The 14,725-nt window shown below is 41.9% G+C and overlaps 1 protein-coding gene across 3 annotated transcripts in view; it reads right to left on the reverse strand.

Annotated features, from left to right (window-relative positions):
- Window positions 1–14,725, reverse strand: part of Kif13b (kinesin family member 13B) — a 138,476-nt gene that overhangs the window by 50,605 nt on the left and 73,146 nt on the right. For all 3 annotated transcript variants that reach the window (XM_070016776.1, XM_070016777.1, XM_070016775.1), the window contains exons 15-21: window positions 11,416–11,502; window positions 9,681–9,868; window positions 8,980–9,187; window positions 8,009–8,171; window positions 6,989–7,135; window positions 4,921–5,070; window positions 4,517–4,645 (exon numbers count right to left, since the gene is read on the reverse strand). In XM_070016776.1, the coding sequence (XP_069872877.1) occupies window positions 4,517–4,645; window positions 4,921–5,070; window positions 6,989–7,135; window positions 8,009–8,171; window positions 8,980–9,187; window positions 9,681–9,868; window positions 11,416–11,502 (1,072 nt within the window). The remainder of the gene's footprint in view (window positions 1–4,516; window positions 4,646–4,920; window positions 5,071–6,988; window positions 7,136–8,008; window positions 8,172–8,979; window positions 9,188–9,680; window positions 9,869–11,415; window positions 11,503–14,725) is intronic.

A 14,725-nucleotide genomic window follows, 5' to 3' on the forward strand; every position in this document is an offset into this window, starting at 1 on the left:
AATTAAATTCTTTGTTTGACCATGATGTATGATTCACTCCATGTCTAATAAATAAATTTAGTGTAAAATAAAGTTGACTATGTGGCCTAAGTTCACATACTTCAGCAACCACAAGAGCAATCCTGCCATTTCAGGAAGTATTACTAAGGACACAGAAAATCATACAAAGCAGATTTTTCTCTACCCCAGGCATCCGGTGGATTGGCAACAAATAGGAACTCCATTCTAAATCATTTTTCCCTGTGATGTCAACGAAGTTGAAACACTAACACAAAATTTCCCCAGAGAGAAAGACAGATTAGACATCAAACTGAGTAGTAAATATTCTGCAACTGATTTCTCATGGAACATCTCAAATAATTTTTGCATTAAGGGTTTTAAATGCTTATAATAATTCTTTAAGATGAAGCAGTGGGAATATGATGTTATGTGGGAAGATTCTGGAGTCAGAGCTAAGCAGAATCTCTGCCATTACTTCATCATTTATCTGAGGCTTAGCTTTCTCCTAAGAGGAGAGGAACATTACCAACCTCACCCATGAAGGAATGAGAGCAGGCCCAGGCACTGAGTAGATGGTCAATGCACATTTATCTGGGAACTATTTTTTCCTGTAAGAATTAATCTAGGCTTTAAGGTTGAAATTAATAAGGTTAAATATGTTGCCCTTCCTCTACAAGCAACTTCTGAGGAATTATATTGCTAGGAATGAAGAGTATTAGGAATGAGGAATATCTAGCTAGATACCTATACTATGTATCAGTTTGGGGATGGATCCCTGCATGTGTACATGTGTGTGTGCAAATATTAAAATCACCACAAGGTGTCAGCAGCACTGACTACAATCTGCAATTGCTCCACACAGAAGAGTAAAAGGATGACAGCAGACCCCTGGGGCTTTGAAATACACTAATTTCACTTAATGTCACTTTAGATATTAATGTGTGTACTCTCTTTAATTATGCAAACATCCATCTTGGTTGTTCTCATGGATAATGATGGCATGATTCTCTCCAGGTTGCGGGGTCTTCCCACCAGTACCTAATTGTCAGGCAGTGTGTTTGTCCTTGTCCTTCTTATATAATAGTCTACTGCATAAAAGAACACAAACTCTAAAAAGTACTTTCCACTCAAAGGATTGGAGGTTCCTTGGAGAATGGCTGAATCCAGGTGTACAGACTAAAACCAGAAGATTCATCATACCTAAGAGCTGACATAGTCTGTGAGAGCCAAGGAAAAAGGGATTGCCACCAGCCAAAGATAGGACCATCAGAGCCTCAATAAAGGGAACTAATACAACAGGTCAAAATACAAATACGTTTCAACCTAAGAATTTAAAATGATATTTAGATGGGAAAAAAAAAACCCTGAAGACCAGGAGGCAGAGGCCAGAGTACGACTCTGAGTAAAAGTTCAAGACCCTATTTGAAAATAAACTAAACCAAAAATGGCAGGGGGCTTGGATCCAGTAATGGTACACATATCTAGCAAGCACAGGCTGAGTTCAAACCGCAGTAACATGACCAAACAAGGAAAGAAAAAAACAACTTAGAAAAATCAATTCAATTAATTCCTATAGGAAAAAATAGCCTTCAGATGGAATTCAGTTACACCATCCTTATATCTAACACCAACTCATATCCAACACATCTTAACACATTGACCAAGGATAATCAGCAGAATCCAGACAATAAGAGACTACAGGGCAACGACCCAGTTTCTACAACAAAAACATTTCAGAGCAACTGAGCACTGAAGAGAAAGACACAGAGTTAGGGTCTAGAAATAGAAGGAACTTAAGTATGATATCAAATTAACTGCATATTTTATGACATTAAGAAATTAGGTGAGTCAGGCACCGATGGCTCATGCCTGTAATCTAGCTACAGGAGGCTCAGATCTGAGGATCATGGCTCAAAGCCAGCCTGGGCAGCAAAGTCCTTGAGACTCTCCAATTAACCACCAGAAAAACAGAAATGGGGCTATAGCTCAAGTGGAAAAGTGCTAACTTTGAGCTAAAGAAAGGAAGGAAGGAAGGAAGGAAGGAAGGAAGGAAGGAAGGAAGGAAGGAAGGAAGGAAGGAAGGAAGGAATTAGGTGACTTCTGATGAGGATATTATGGTTGTGCTGGTCTTTAATTACCCTCTGTCTTGGAGACACATACTAAACTACTTACAGATAAACTATGCCATCTGGATGGCTTCCAGCTAACCTTAGAGAAGGAGGGTGCATAGTGACCGAGTCGAGATGGGCTATACGCTGACAAGTACAGCACAAGGGTAAACAGGGATCAACTTTACTTTTCTTACTTTTTCCATGTGTTATCTTCCATTAAAAAGAAAGTTAAAAGCTGGATATGGTGGCTTACACTAGTAACACAAGCTACTCAGAAGGAAGAGATCAAGACTGTCGTTCAAGACCAGCCTAGGCAAAAAGATCCCATCTCAAGAGGAAAATGCTATACGAGCCTGTCATCCAGCCATGACAAGAAGCATAAATAGGAGGATCATGGTCCAGGGCAGTCCTGCATAAACAAGACTTGAACTCAAATACAACCAAAGCAAAAAGAGCTGAAGGAATGACTCAAGAGGTAGCACCCTAGGTCTACTGTAGTGCAAGGCCCCGAGTTCAAAACCTGTACAGGAAAAAAAAAAAAGTTGAGCTACTTCCACATAGTTTAAAAGCCCACATTACCTTAGATACATTCCTTTTTTTCCAGTGGAACAGAACCCTTGAATATGATTTTACTATAATGACAAAAGTTGGTCCTTTGGCACTGCATTACTACTCCATCATGAAAAATGGAAGTCATCAAGCTTATCTCCATCTGTAATACTCACATAACCTCAAAAGCAAGTGCTAAAATCAAGTACAAATCAATGAAGGTAAACCTGAAGTGACTGAACACTAAAGGTCTTCTGAGTTTATGCAGAGAGCTGCCAGACGTAGCCTAATTTAAATGTGTTAGCCTCCCCTGTGTTGATGCAAGTGTTTAACTTCATCCTCTCCTCACCAACTTCAATTCTAGAAATATTTACTGAGGAAGTGGACTAACTAGGATGAATTACAAATTAAGAGTTACATATAGGCCGGGAGCTAGTAACTCATACCTACAACTCTCGCTATTCAGGAGGCTAAGATCTAAGGATCGAAGTTTGAAGTCAGCCCTGGCAGAAAAGTCTGAAAGACTCTATCTGTAATTAACCAGCAAAAATCAGGACTTGAGGCATGACTTAAGTGATGTACTAGCTGGAGCAGAAAAGGCCAAGTGTGAGAGAGAGGCCCTGGGTTCAAGCCCCAATACAAAAACAAAACAAAGACATGGATCTAGGCTTCTTTCACTACCCTTTTTTGAGGGGAAGAAGGCATTACCAGGGCTTGAACTCAGAACCTTGTGATTACAAGGTAGGTTGCTAAGCCACACCCATAGACCTTTTTGCTTTATTTTTCATATGTGGTCTTGAGTTTATAGCCAGACCATTCTGGACCATGATCCTCATATTTATGCTTCCTACAGAGCTGGAATGTCAGAGGTGTGCCACCATGTCCAACTTATTGCTTCAGATGGGTATAATGAACTTTTTTGGTGCAAGCTGATCATTAAAGGCATTCTAAGTAGCTAGGATTCCAGACATGCACCACTATGCCCTGCCTTTAAACAGAGTGATCTCCTCTTGATCTCTTGTCATTAAAGACCTTCTCGTTAACAAGTTCCTGCAAGGATTCTGCACTAACGGCAGTGCTGGCCAGCCCGTAAGGGGTGTCTGGGCCACGGCAGAGCACTTGTCCCTCAGCTGATGCAGAAAGCAGGAGCTCTACCCATGCCGAATGTGGCAGGCACCAGGAATGAACAGGCACCAGGAATGGCACCTACAGGCTCAGCCTGGGTCTCATTTTCCCAGAAATCTCTACCATCTCTCTTCTGTGTGTCAGGACACAGGGCTCCTGCCCTGTGAGACTGTTCGGCTCACACCACATGGAGGCTTCTGCCCATACGTATATGCCTCCAAGCCCTTCGGCAGCCGCACACAGGACTAGCCACTGGAAAGCAAGAACCTAGCTCTCCTCATCTTTGCATTCTGGCATCTGACACATGTCTGATCAGGACATTCAACATGTATGTCTTAAATGGTTCACGTGGAAAATGAGACAGAACAGCACACTGGAGATGTGGTGTGCTGGAACAGCATATCCAAATTACTGGGTGCAGAAAGGCAGAGAAACTGCAGAGCGACCACACCAGCAGCTGAGGGACAGGCCCAGAGAGTGGTAGACCCCACCTTTATCAAGACTCAGAAGTGCTGTGAGAGGAGGAGCTGGGAAACCTGGGCTTCTCCACACAACAGTGCAGATAAACTCAGGCTCTATGTCAGAACAGAAAGGTCCAGAGAAAAGAGGAATCCTGTTCAAAGTCTCACTGAAAGTGTTACAAGTGCAGAACTAGTACTTTCAACTTTTGTAAAAGAAGATACATTATCTAAACACCCACAGTCCTCACAAATGGCCCCACTCGGACTTACCATGCAGACCAGCCTGTTCTCCTGGGCCTCCTTCTCGAAGCCAAACTCTGTAGCATCATCCCCTCCTGCAATCCTCTCGGCAATGGCTCCGCTGAGCCGCATCACCTCCACGTGCAGCCGGCCTGCCACCTGCAGCGATAAGGCAAAGCAGATGCAGGATTCTGGGGCTGGGCCCATCTCCTGTGAGGACCTCTCCACCAAATCCGAAACAAGCTCTCAGATTATCAGTATGTGAGAATTCTGAAGGCTAGTTTCCAACAGTTGTTCTGCACTCAAAGTACTGAGCCCTGTGGAAACATGGCATTCCTACACACATATATTGTTTGTGTGACTAAATAGCAGCACTAGATCTCATCACCCTCCCCTTCTCCCTGCAGGAAGTGAGGCACAAAGAGGAAGCCAACCTCTCCCTTCTGGTTGATGATGGGAACAGCATACTGTAGCTTCACGTCATAGAAAAGGGATTCTAGGAAGACATTGGCCACCCCGATGAGACTGTGGTTCTCCTGCTCATCATAGAACGGGTCAGCACGCTTCAAGTAGGACCGGATTACCTGAAAGGCATTTGGAACATATTTTTTTTTTAAAAAACCATACAAAATAAGTGCATTCAACATACTTTTTGAAGCATTCTAATTTATAAATGATTATAAATGTTTATCACTGTATCTTAACTTTTTTCTTTTTTCTTTTTCTTTTTTTGCAGGTCGTGGGGCCTGAACTCTGGGCCTGGGCACTGTCCCTGGGAACTTCAGCTCAAGGCAAGCACTCTACCACTTGAGCCACAGTGCCACTTCCACGTTTTTCTGCTTATGTGGTGCTGGGGAATCGAACCCAGGGCCTCATGCATGCAAGGCAAGCACTCTACCACTGAGCCACCTTCCCAGCCCTATCTTAACTTTTTTTTTCAATGAAATAAAATTCTTGCTCAAGTACAGCACTGTATTTGCACACACGCAATGGTGGACAGTATCCTTCACCTAAGACAGGGTAATCTCAAAAGCAGGTTATTATTTTCTTCTCTTTTATGTGAAAACCTTACCACAAAAATAGAGAAATAGCTGGGTGCCAGTGGCTCACACCTATAATCCTAGCTACTCAGAAGGCTGAGCTCTGAAGATCATAGTTCAAAGCTAGGGAAGTCCATGAGACACATATCCAATAAACCACCCAAAAACTGGAAGTGGCTCTATGGCTCTAAGTGGAGAGTGCTAGCCTTCAGCAAAAGAGACCAGAGACCGTGCCCAGGCCCTGAGTTCAAGCCCCATGACTCAAAAATATACATTGATCCACTAGAAAAAGAAGTTGGTGTACTAAACCTCTTTTAATTTTTTCAGGGAAGAAACCCATACATTCTATTTGTCACTATCTAATCATTAGACATACTCGCTCAGATCACAAGTGACATTTGAGGGGAGAGCAGCTGGCTTCTTTGTATTTATTTTTGCTACTATTTTATTTCCAGGTTGAAAAAGACAGAAGAAAATTTCAAAAATTTTCAGCAAAAATGCAGTCTAAAAAGAAAATGTCATTTTTCTTGATCACTGGAAAAATAAAATTTTTACAAAACAAAAAGTTAAGGAAGAACTCATGTGAAGAGAGGGTCAGCAGTATTAAAAGTATGTGCACATATTGCTATTTCAAAGATGTACAAGTAGATGTCTGACCTAATGGAAAACCTACCAACTGAGAAGCAAGTACCAGTACAGCAAGCGGCACCTGCTTTAGGACCAACACTTCCACAAGTATGGAAATACCAAATTAGAAAACATGAAGGGGTGACATTGTCCAAAAATAAATGTTCACAAAAAAATTAAAAAGCTAGAAAACATGAGCATATATTGTAAGTTTATCCTTTGCAAGGTTCCATGCACAGAGAAATGGGAAAGGAGATGATAGAGCCTGGTTCCATGGTTAAGAGAATTCTAGAGCAGCGGCAGCAGCAGAAAAGGATACTCACCAACAGACACCAGACAAAAAAGATTTGTGTTGGAAATCCAGAGAAGAGAGGTGAAGAGAAGAAAAAAGAAGAGACCAAGCCAGGAACCAGTGGCTCCTAGCTCCTATAATCCTAGCTACTGAGGAAGCTGAGATCCAAGGATCGCAAGAAAGTCGGTGAGACTCTCGTCTCCAGTTAACCACCGGAAAACGGGAAGTGGAGCTTTGGCTCAAAGTGATAGAGCACTAACTAGTCTTGATCACAAAGAGGCTCAGGGTCAGCACAAGGCCCTTAGTTTAAGCCCCACAATGGAGAAAGAAAGAAAGGAAGGAAGGAAGAGAGAAAGAGAGAATGAGAGAAAGAGAGAAAGAAAGAGAAAGACAGACTATTAAACAGTATTAAGCAACTTAGAATATGAAGATAATTTTTACAGTAGAGATAGGAAAACAACAGTGGAAAAATGAAGAGACAAGCAGTTTCAACCAGCCTAAGTCTAGGACTACCAGCTAAGCCACTTTGCTTCAGGAACTTACGTGGGAGTCCTCTTCGCATTCCTTCCAATCCTGATAAAGGTCTCTCATGTCCAGGAGCCGGTTTTCCAGTTTTTCCAAAGACCAGATTTGTTTTCCTTTTCCTTTTCTTCTCACCTGGATCGCAGGTTCACTGAGAAGAGAGCCTCGCTGCAAAAATAGCAGACAATGGCCACTCATCAGAGATGCCGACAGTAGACAACAGCGTGACACCCCGGCCACCCGTCAGAGATGTCCACAGTGAGCCTGAGCGTGAGTGTCACAGCAGCCAGGCATGGCTTGTTACAGGAACAGGACTGCCACAGGGCATCCCAAAGCTCTGACAGCCTCTACTGGGTCTTCCATGCAATCAAACTTCAGATTTCAATATAAACTTAGGTGTGCATGGAAATTTACACTTTGACTGTAGTTGGAGATAAATTTAAATTTAAGACCTGACACTAATAGAAATAAAAATGTTCTATTCACATCATCATCCAGCCACAGAACACCAGTGGGCTGAAAGAGCAGTGCACTGTGTAAGGCAAGGGATGTCTGCTGAGACCACCATTCCGCTCTCAAAAGTGAGTCTTTCATTTTATGAATGGATAATGTGCCCATGCTTAAAGGAGTAAATCTGTAAGACAGGCCCTATGAAATTCCCAAAACAGTAAGCTATGAGAAGTGTGCCATTTCCCCATTTGGGAATAAAATGTTATTATCAGCTTCCAAGTATATTCGGATTTATTACAATAGCCGATTACTAGGTAAGAGCTAGTAGTTGTATAACACCATAAAATTATTCCCGTTTGAATAAATTTATGTCATTTTTTTTTTTTACCAAGGACTATGGATTGAAACCTCTGAAACTGTGACCTAATTGAGCTCTTCCTGCTTAAGTTCTCTGTAACAATTATTTTGTCATAGTCATCACCAGCCAAATCTGACGAACACACAAGGGAAGGGAGGAGAGGGGATTTAGGGCTCCCATCAGACAGGGCAAGCGGGACACTGCCTCATCGATGGTGAGGGATGGCACCTCACCTTCCTGTTGGCATCCAGGCTGGAGGCTGGGATCTGGAGGGTAACTTTATATTCCGTTCTTTTATCCAGCTCCTCTGCAATGTAACTCGCTTCTCTCACCAACAGATTGGCCTTCACGATTTGCTCCCTCAGCCTCAGCAAGCTGTTACTCAGCGTTGCTTCTCTGTAAATAAATGATGGTAGTAACGATAACAATAATAAAAGGAAGAAGGGTGGAGCTGGAGAGAGATCGTGAAGAGCATAATGTCAGGAAACTATACTGAGCCTAGCTTAGGACGGTCTTTTGCATACAGGGAGCCAATGACTGACACTGACCATGCACATACTTTTTTCCGGGTAACATCCCAAGCACCAGATCACCTTGTGTAGCTAGCTGGCCACAGGCAGAGGAAATGCTTCAGAAACCTGATGGTATATGCATCATAGAGATCTTCATAAACTTGAGACTTTGACTCAGCAAGTCTGCAGTGGAGATTCAGAAGCTCTAGATCTCTATCAGCCTCCAGTTGATAAGGAAACTGCCTGACTGCAGCACAGAGGATAGCGACCTACCCCAGTCTGTAATCAAGGAACATAGCATTTTGGTGTGGTGCTAATTAGCCCGTAGGTTTGATAAACCTACAATCTGCGTCTCATTAGCACCATGCTTTTCCTACTTGAGCTTATCAGTCCACACAACCAACCTCAGGTTTTTCTTTTAAAAAGCATTTACCCAGACATCTGAATTTCAAGTGTAATGTAACAATAAAGTATAAAAGGCAAATAAGCTGAAAAGGAGCAACACCTAATGTAAAGAAAGCTGTACTTACTGACAGTTCCCATGATTAACACCACAACAGCAATTCTGGGCTGAAACACTCTCTTGAAATGTAATGGTTTTGCAAGTAACATCCAAGTGTTGCATTGGCAACCTTTCCCAGAGGGAGCAGATGGGAGCATGACCCCTACCCCCCAACCCCCACGCCACCTACCTCTCCTCGGCCCACTGTCTCAAACGCTGCTGGGCACTGGGTGAGTGGAACGAGAGCCTGTCCATGCGGCAGTTCTGCTTCTCAGGGGACAGCCTTCTCCGGAGCTGCTCCAGCTCGTGCTCGTACATAAGCCGCTGGCGCTCCAGCGCAGACCGCTTCTCTTCTTCATGCTGTTGCTCGAGGCTGTTCAATACTGACTGCATGGGATCTAAACACGTTTATACAAACAAAAAGTTCAGTGTACTTCACGAGTTGTTCTGTATGACTGTACTGTCTGCTAATTACCACAACCAAAATCGTTTAAGACAATCTGTAACCAACATAGCTGTGTGTAACGTAGTGTACTACATTAATCTATACTAATCTATTCTCAATTAGATATTCCATAGCAGTCATCCATATAGAAAAAGTAGGTCTAAATAGCACCTAAGACATGGAGATATATTACAATAGTAGGAATAAGCTAGGGGCAGTGAAGATTCACATCTCCAAACTTCTACCAATGAAAACAAGGTTTACCAATAAATCTAACCACATATCAAAAGCAAAGAAAGCAGGTTTTTAAATATAAGACAAAGAATGGAGCTCTACAATCAGCAACATAGAGACTTTCTTTCTTGTGAACACTTAAAAGGTCTCATGGAAAACACTGTGAGCACTGCCCACCTCAGGAGATCCTACAGTGCAGCAGACCTGCTCACCGTTATTTCCCAGGGCCTTCATGGTCACCTCCATCTGCGCATACTCGAAGTTGAAGTTGATCTCACTGGACACCTCACTGGAGGAGTCCCCGTCTGCATCCAGTTGCTCAGAGCTGTTATCATTCTTCAGGGAGGCATCTTGCTCCTCACCTTCTCGTTCTTTCTTTTTCTTCTTAGGCAAATTGAGTCTTGATGTTGGGCAGGGAAGGGGGGGAGGTGGAGAATGGTAATTTTTAAAAATCAAGATAGGCACTTATTCATTCCATTCCACAAATGCTGCAATTATTTTTTTTTACTACCTAGGGAATATCCCATAAGAACAAGGTAACTGCTGCTTTCAGGAACTTTATATTCTAGTAACAGAAAGAAAACATTCACCTTGTACAAATGCTACAACAGACAGCGAGAGCCAGACCACGTGACCTTACAAGGTAGGTGGGTTAGGGAAGGTGAAGCCCGCTTCAGAGAAGGATAAAGAAAGCTATGACTGCAGGGAACTGTCTGCGATGAGGTCTATGGACTCACCAGAAAGTAGAAGGCCCACAGTCTCTGGAGAAATTATGAGTACAACAGCAACATACACAAAGCTTGTAAAGAACAAGCTGAATAGGAGAGGTGGAAAGAGCAACTTGGCCCAAACTATAAAAATTTTGAAAATTAAGCTAAGCAATTTATGCCTTAGTTTGGGGAAGGAAAAATTGAAAAGCATTATCCAATTTTTTTTTAACCCATCCCCCCTTTGTTCAGAAAGGAGAGTATCAAGGGGCCCACAGTCGGTCTGCAGCTGAAGGACGCTGGCCACAGACAGGAAGACCAGGATTTCAACTTTGTAGAATCCAGCCAGCTTGTCCCCCAACACAACTCTGCTTGGGAAACACTGTATGCGGCCTGTTCGCAGCCTCCTTGAAGCTACCAGGCAAATTCAAGCAAAGTGGAAGATTGCTAGAGGCAACAGAAGAGTCAGAAGGCTTCAGCACGCTCCTTCCTTTTCTACCAGTAAGCTGACTGTTTCTTCTACGGCTGGAGCAGTACAGCTATCTCTAGACCGTGGGACAACACCCAGACAACAGGAAGATTGCTGCCCTGACATTTCTGAGAGGCTTCACAATATCAGCTGCCACTTCCCTTCAGATCAGGGAAATAAGAGGTCTAACCATTAAACTATCTCTGGCAAGTATGCTTCACTGCTGAAAATATCCCTGAGGAAAATATCAACCTGATTTTATCGCTAAGAAACTGTGTCCTAATACCAAAACAACCAACTTCCACTGGGAAATAGAAAAAAAAAATGTAGGTAAGGTAGCTCAGTGGTAGAGTGCTTGCCTTGCATGCATGAGGCCCTGGGTTCGATTCCTCAGTACCACATACACAGAAAAAGCTGGAAGTGGCGCTGTGGCTCTAGTGGTAGAGTGCTAGCCTTGAGCAAAAGCCGCTCAGGGATAGAGCCTAGGCCCTGAGTTCAAGCCCCAGGACTAGCAAAAAACAAAACAAAACAGAAAAAAATGCAAATAAACTCTGTATTTTTCGGCAATGTACTGTTCCTATATCCTCAGGTCCAGATGCATGTAAACAAACCTATAACACACACATAGCAGATATATTTTTATACATAAATACACAGAAAATAATGTCTATAACATTAAGGAATTAAAGTTACATTTATAAGGTACCTTTCTACTTTAGAGCATAATTTTCGACAGCATTTCCCCACTAAGGGCTATGAGCATGGTGATACCTGAAGAAGTGGTTGTTTCCCCATAATATCCTGTCCCCGTGGTGCAGCTGGATTGGACTGGAGACAGAAGACCCATTTACAAACGTTCTGTGGGGAGAAGAGGTCAGCCATGAACAGCAATCATCCCACCCTCTGCTGTTATTTTCCAAAGCTAGTTAGTGGACAATACAAAATAACCAACTCCCCAAAATAAAACCTATCCTTGGTAAATTTTAGTATTTTTGCTGATTTTTCTCAGTGCTAATGGTGCTAAGGATAACATTATCATTCTCTGTATTTCAAAGTTTTAAACATTCTCTAGTTTACTTAACAGGCTTATTTGATTCAGTGTTAGAGATCAATACTCTCTTCTATTTTTAATTTTCTAAACTTTGAGGAAAGGGAGGGTGGAGCAGAGGGGTGAGAATATTCAAAGACGTAACACTGACCAAGGCGCATTGTATTCGTAACTGGTTTGTTGAATAGCAATTCCTTGTACAGCTACTTAAATTTAAAAAAAGAAAATCTAAGAATATATACACTTTTATATTTTTAATCAAAACCAAAAAAAATCTATGAGATTGGGAGTCCGCCTATTTCAGTAGTGAACCTTGTGAATTTTTCAGTTATAAATTAGTATTGCCTATGATGATTAACATCACATCGATTCCATAGAATTTTATACATTTTTGAGAGCATACTTTTGAGATTTTTTTTTGGGGGGGGGGGTCTGGTCGTGGGGCCTGAACTCTGGGCCTGGGCGCTGTCCCTAAGCTCTTCAGCTCAAGGCTAGCGCTCTACTACTTGAGCCACAGCGCCACTTCAGGCTTTTTTTTCTTTTTGCTTATGTGGTGCTGAGGAATTGAACCCAGGGCCTCATGCATGCAAGGCAAGCGCTCTACCACTGAGCCACCTTCCCAGCCCCACTTTTGAGATTTACATCCTATATTGACATAAATGGATGTCATGAGTTTCCAGAGCATTAGATGAGTCTATCTGCTATTGTTTATAAATGAGAAATCTCAGTGAATGCACTAACTTGAATGCTACCATCCAATAACATAACTATTTCCTAACTGTTGAGAAAGTAGTAAGTGATAAAAGGGTTGAGCCATATCATATGCTGTGTGCATATGATCACATAAAGTACTTATCAAAATGAACTCCAAGAATTGGAAATGAGGTTGTTTATTGTACTGTTAGCAGTTGCTGTTTTTTGGTTTATTCCCCTTTGGCCCCTTTTTGATTTTTGTACCCTTTGTCTTGTACGTAAGTTTATCTGATTTGTGGAGGGGAAAAGGAAGCACAGAAATGGTGCTTCCAATGGTGAACCAATTCAGCAGTGATACTCATCAGACACTGTGTTGGAAATGAATTATACAACATAGGGGGAAGGTGGATCGGGAGGGGGAACACTGGGAGAAAATGAGGAAGGAGATGACACTGTCCAAAAAGAAATGTACTCATTACCTGACTTATGTTAACTGTAACCCTTCTGTATAGCACCTTTACAATTAAAAAAAGAAAAAGGGGTTGAGCAACACAGGAAAACAAGTATGTTCCCTTTCATCCTGAGATGCAATTCAAGGAAGAGTTTCTTGAGTAGGAACTTATATAGGAGTGGGTGTGGGCTTATGTGTTATTTCTCTATTTTCAGATATGTGAACAGTTGCGTTAAATTATCTATTTTTCTGTAGGAATATGAATGGGTCTGTACTTCCATATTGCCTCCCCAAAATTATTAGAGTTATAATATTCAATGCAGATCCTATGAAAATAGAAAAACTGAGGGGAGAAGATGGGTTGGGAGGCATAGGAGAAAACATTGAAGAGTGATATTGACCAAGATGAACTGTACTTATAATGGGATCTGTTGCATGGTAAACCCTTTGTACAACTACTTTTTAAAAATCTCTGAAGAGCTCAGGGACAGCGCCCAGGCCCAGAGTTCAAGCCCCACAACCGACAAAAAACATATAAACATATGGTGGGTAGAACATAGGTAGGGCATTAGATTTTGTGTGTATTCAAATAGATTAAAAATAATGACAACCTAAAGCCGTATAAGGTTGCTTTATGACTTTACAGATTTTGAAGAAACTCAGTTACCATATGCCAGGCCGCTCAACAGATTTTGCAGAGGAAGTAGATTCTAGATGATGGAGAGGAATGGGAACATTACACGTATATAAAGGAGTAAACAGGTAATCCTGGCAGTCAATCATTAAAACACTAGCAGAACACACTAAAATAAAACAAGCATGTTCCATCTAGATGGATAAAAACAGCCATCAGCCAGCTAGATTCCAGACCATAGCAAGAGATGCCAGTAGTAAGAAAAGAGACCTACATGTAATTCTCCCCTAACTTCCTGTAGTACAAAACAATGTTCAACTCCTATCAACATTGAATAATTGTATTGGACTGCTTATTTAGAAAATAGACTTTAGCAGCAAAACTTCACCATCAAGGAGCGAATCTCTAAGTACAGGAAATAAACAGAAAATAATGCGTGTCACATACTGGTATTCAGGACTACCAGCATGTACTTTCTCCTGTTGAAAAAATCATTTACTAAGGTACAGGATGTCAAGTAAAAATACCTTAACCTGACATCAAAGACCCTTCCTTCCTCTGTACCCCATCTGGTCCCACTTCTAATAAACTTCAACTCCTGCAAAAATAATGGTTTATTTTAGGTACACTAAAAATTATTAATGCCTGGCCGCTGGGGGTCGCAGTATCAGCTCCCGCGCCTGTGCTGCGGCCCTGGCCAGTCAGTGTAGGAACCTTCTCAATAAAGTTGCTTCCTTAATAACAACAACAACAAAAAATTATTAATGCCTATCCTAATCCAGGTTCATATCAATCCCTGGAATAATTTTTATTACTTCATCCAGGAATAATGTTCCCATTCCTCTCCACCCTCTAGAATCTTCCTCACAGAGCAAGCCTACTTCCTCGGCAAAATCTGTTTAGCGGCCTGGCATATGGTAACTGAGTTTCTTCAAAATCTGTAAAGTCATAAAGCAACCTTATATGGCTTTAGGTTGTCATTATCTTTAATCTATTTGAATACACACAAAATCTTATGCCCTACCTATGTTCTACCCACCATATGTTTATATGTTTTTTGTCGGATATGTTTATATGTTTTTTGTTGGTTGTGGGGATTGCTTGAACTCTGGGCCTGAGCACTGTCCCTGAGCTCTTCAGCTCAAGGCTAGTGCTCTACCGCTTTGAGGCACAGGGCCACTTCCAGTTTTCTGGTGGTTAATTGGAGATAAGTCTTACAGACTTTGTTTTGCTACCCAGGCTGGCTTTAAACCAC

Source organism: Dipodomys merriami, unplaced genomic scaffold, assembly GCF_024711535.1.
Source record: "Dipodomys merriami isolate MVZ:Mamm:240054 unplaced genomic scaffold, mDipMer1.0.p SCAF_12, whole genome shotgun sequence".
NCBI classification, from domain to species: domain Eukaryota; kingdom Metazoa; phylum Chordata; class Mammalia; order Rodentia; family Heteromyidae; genus Dipodomys; species Dipodomys merriami.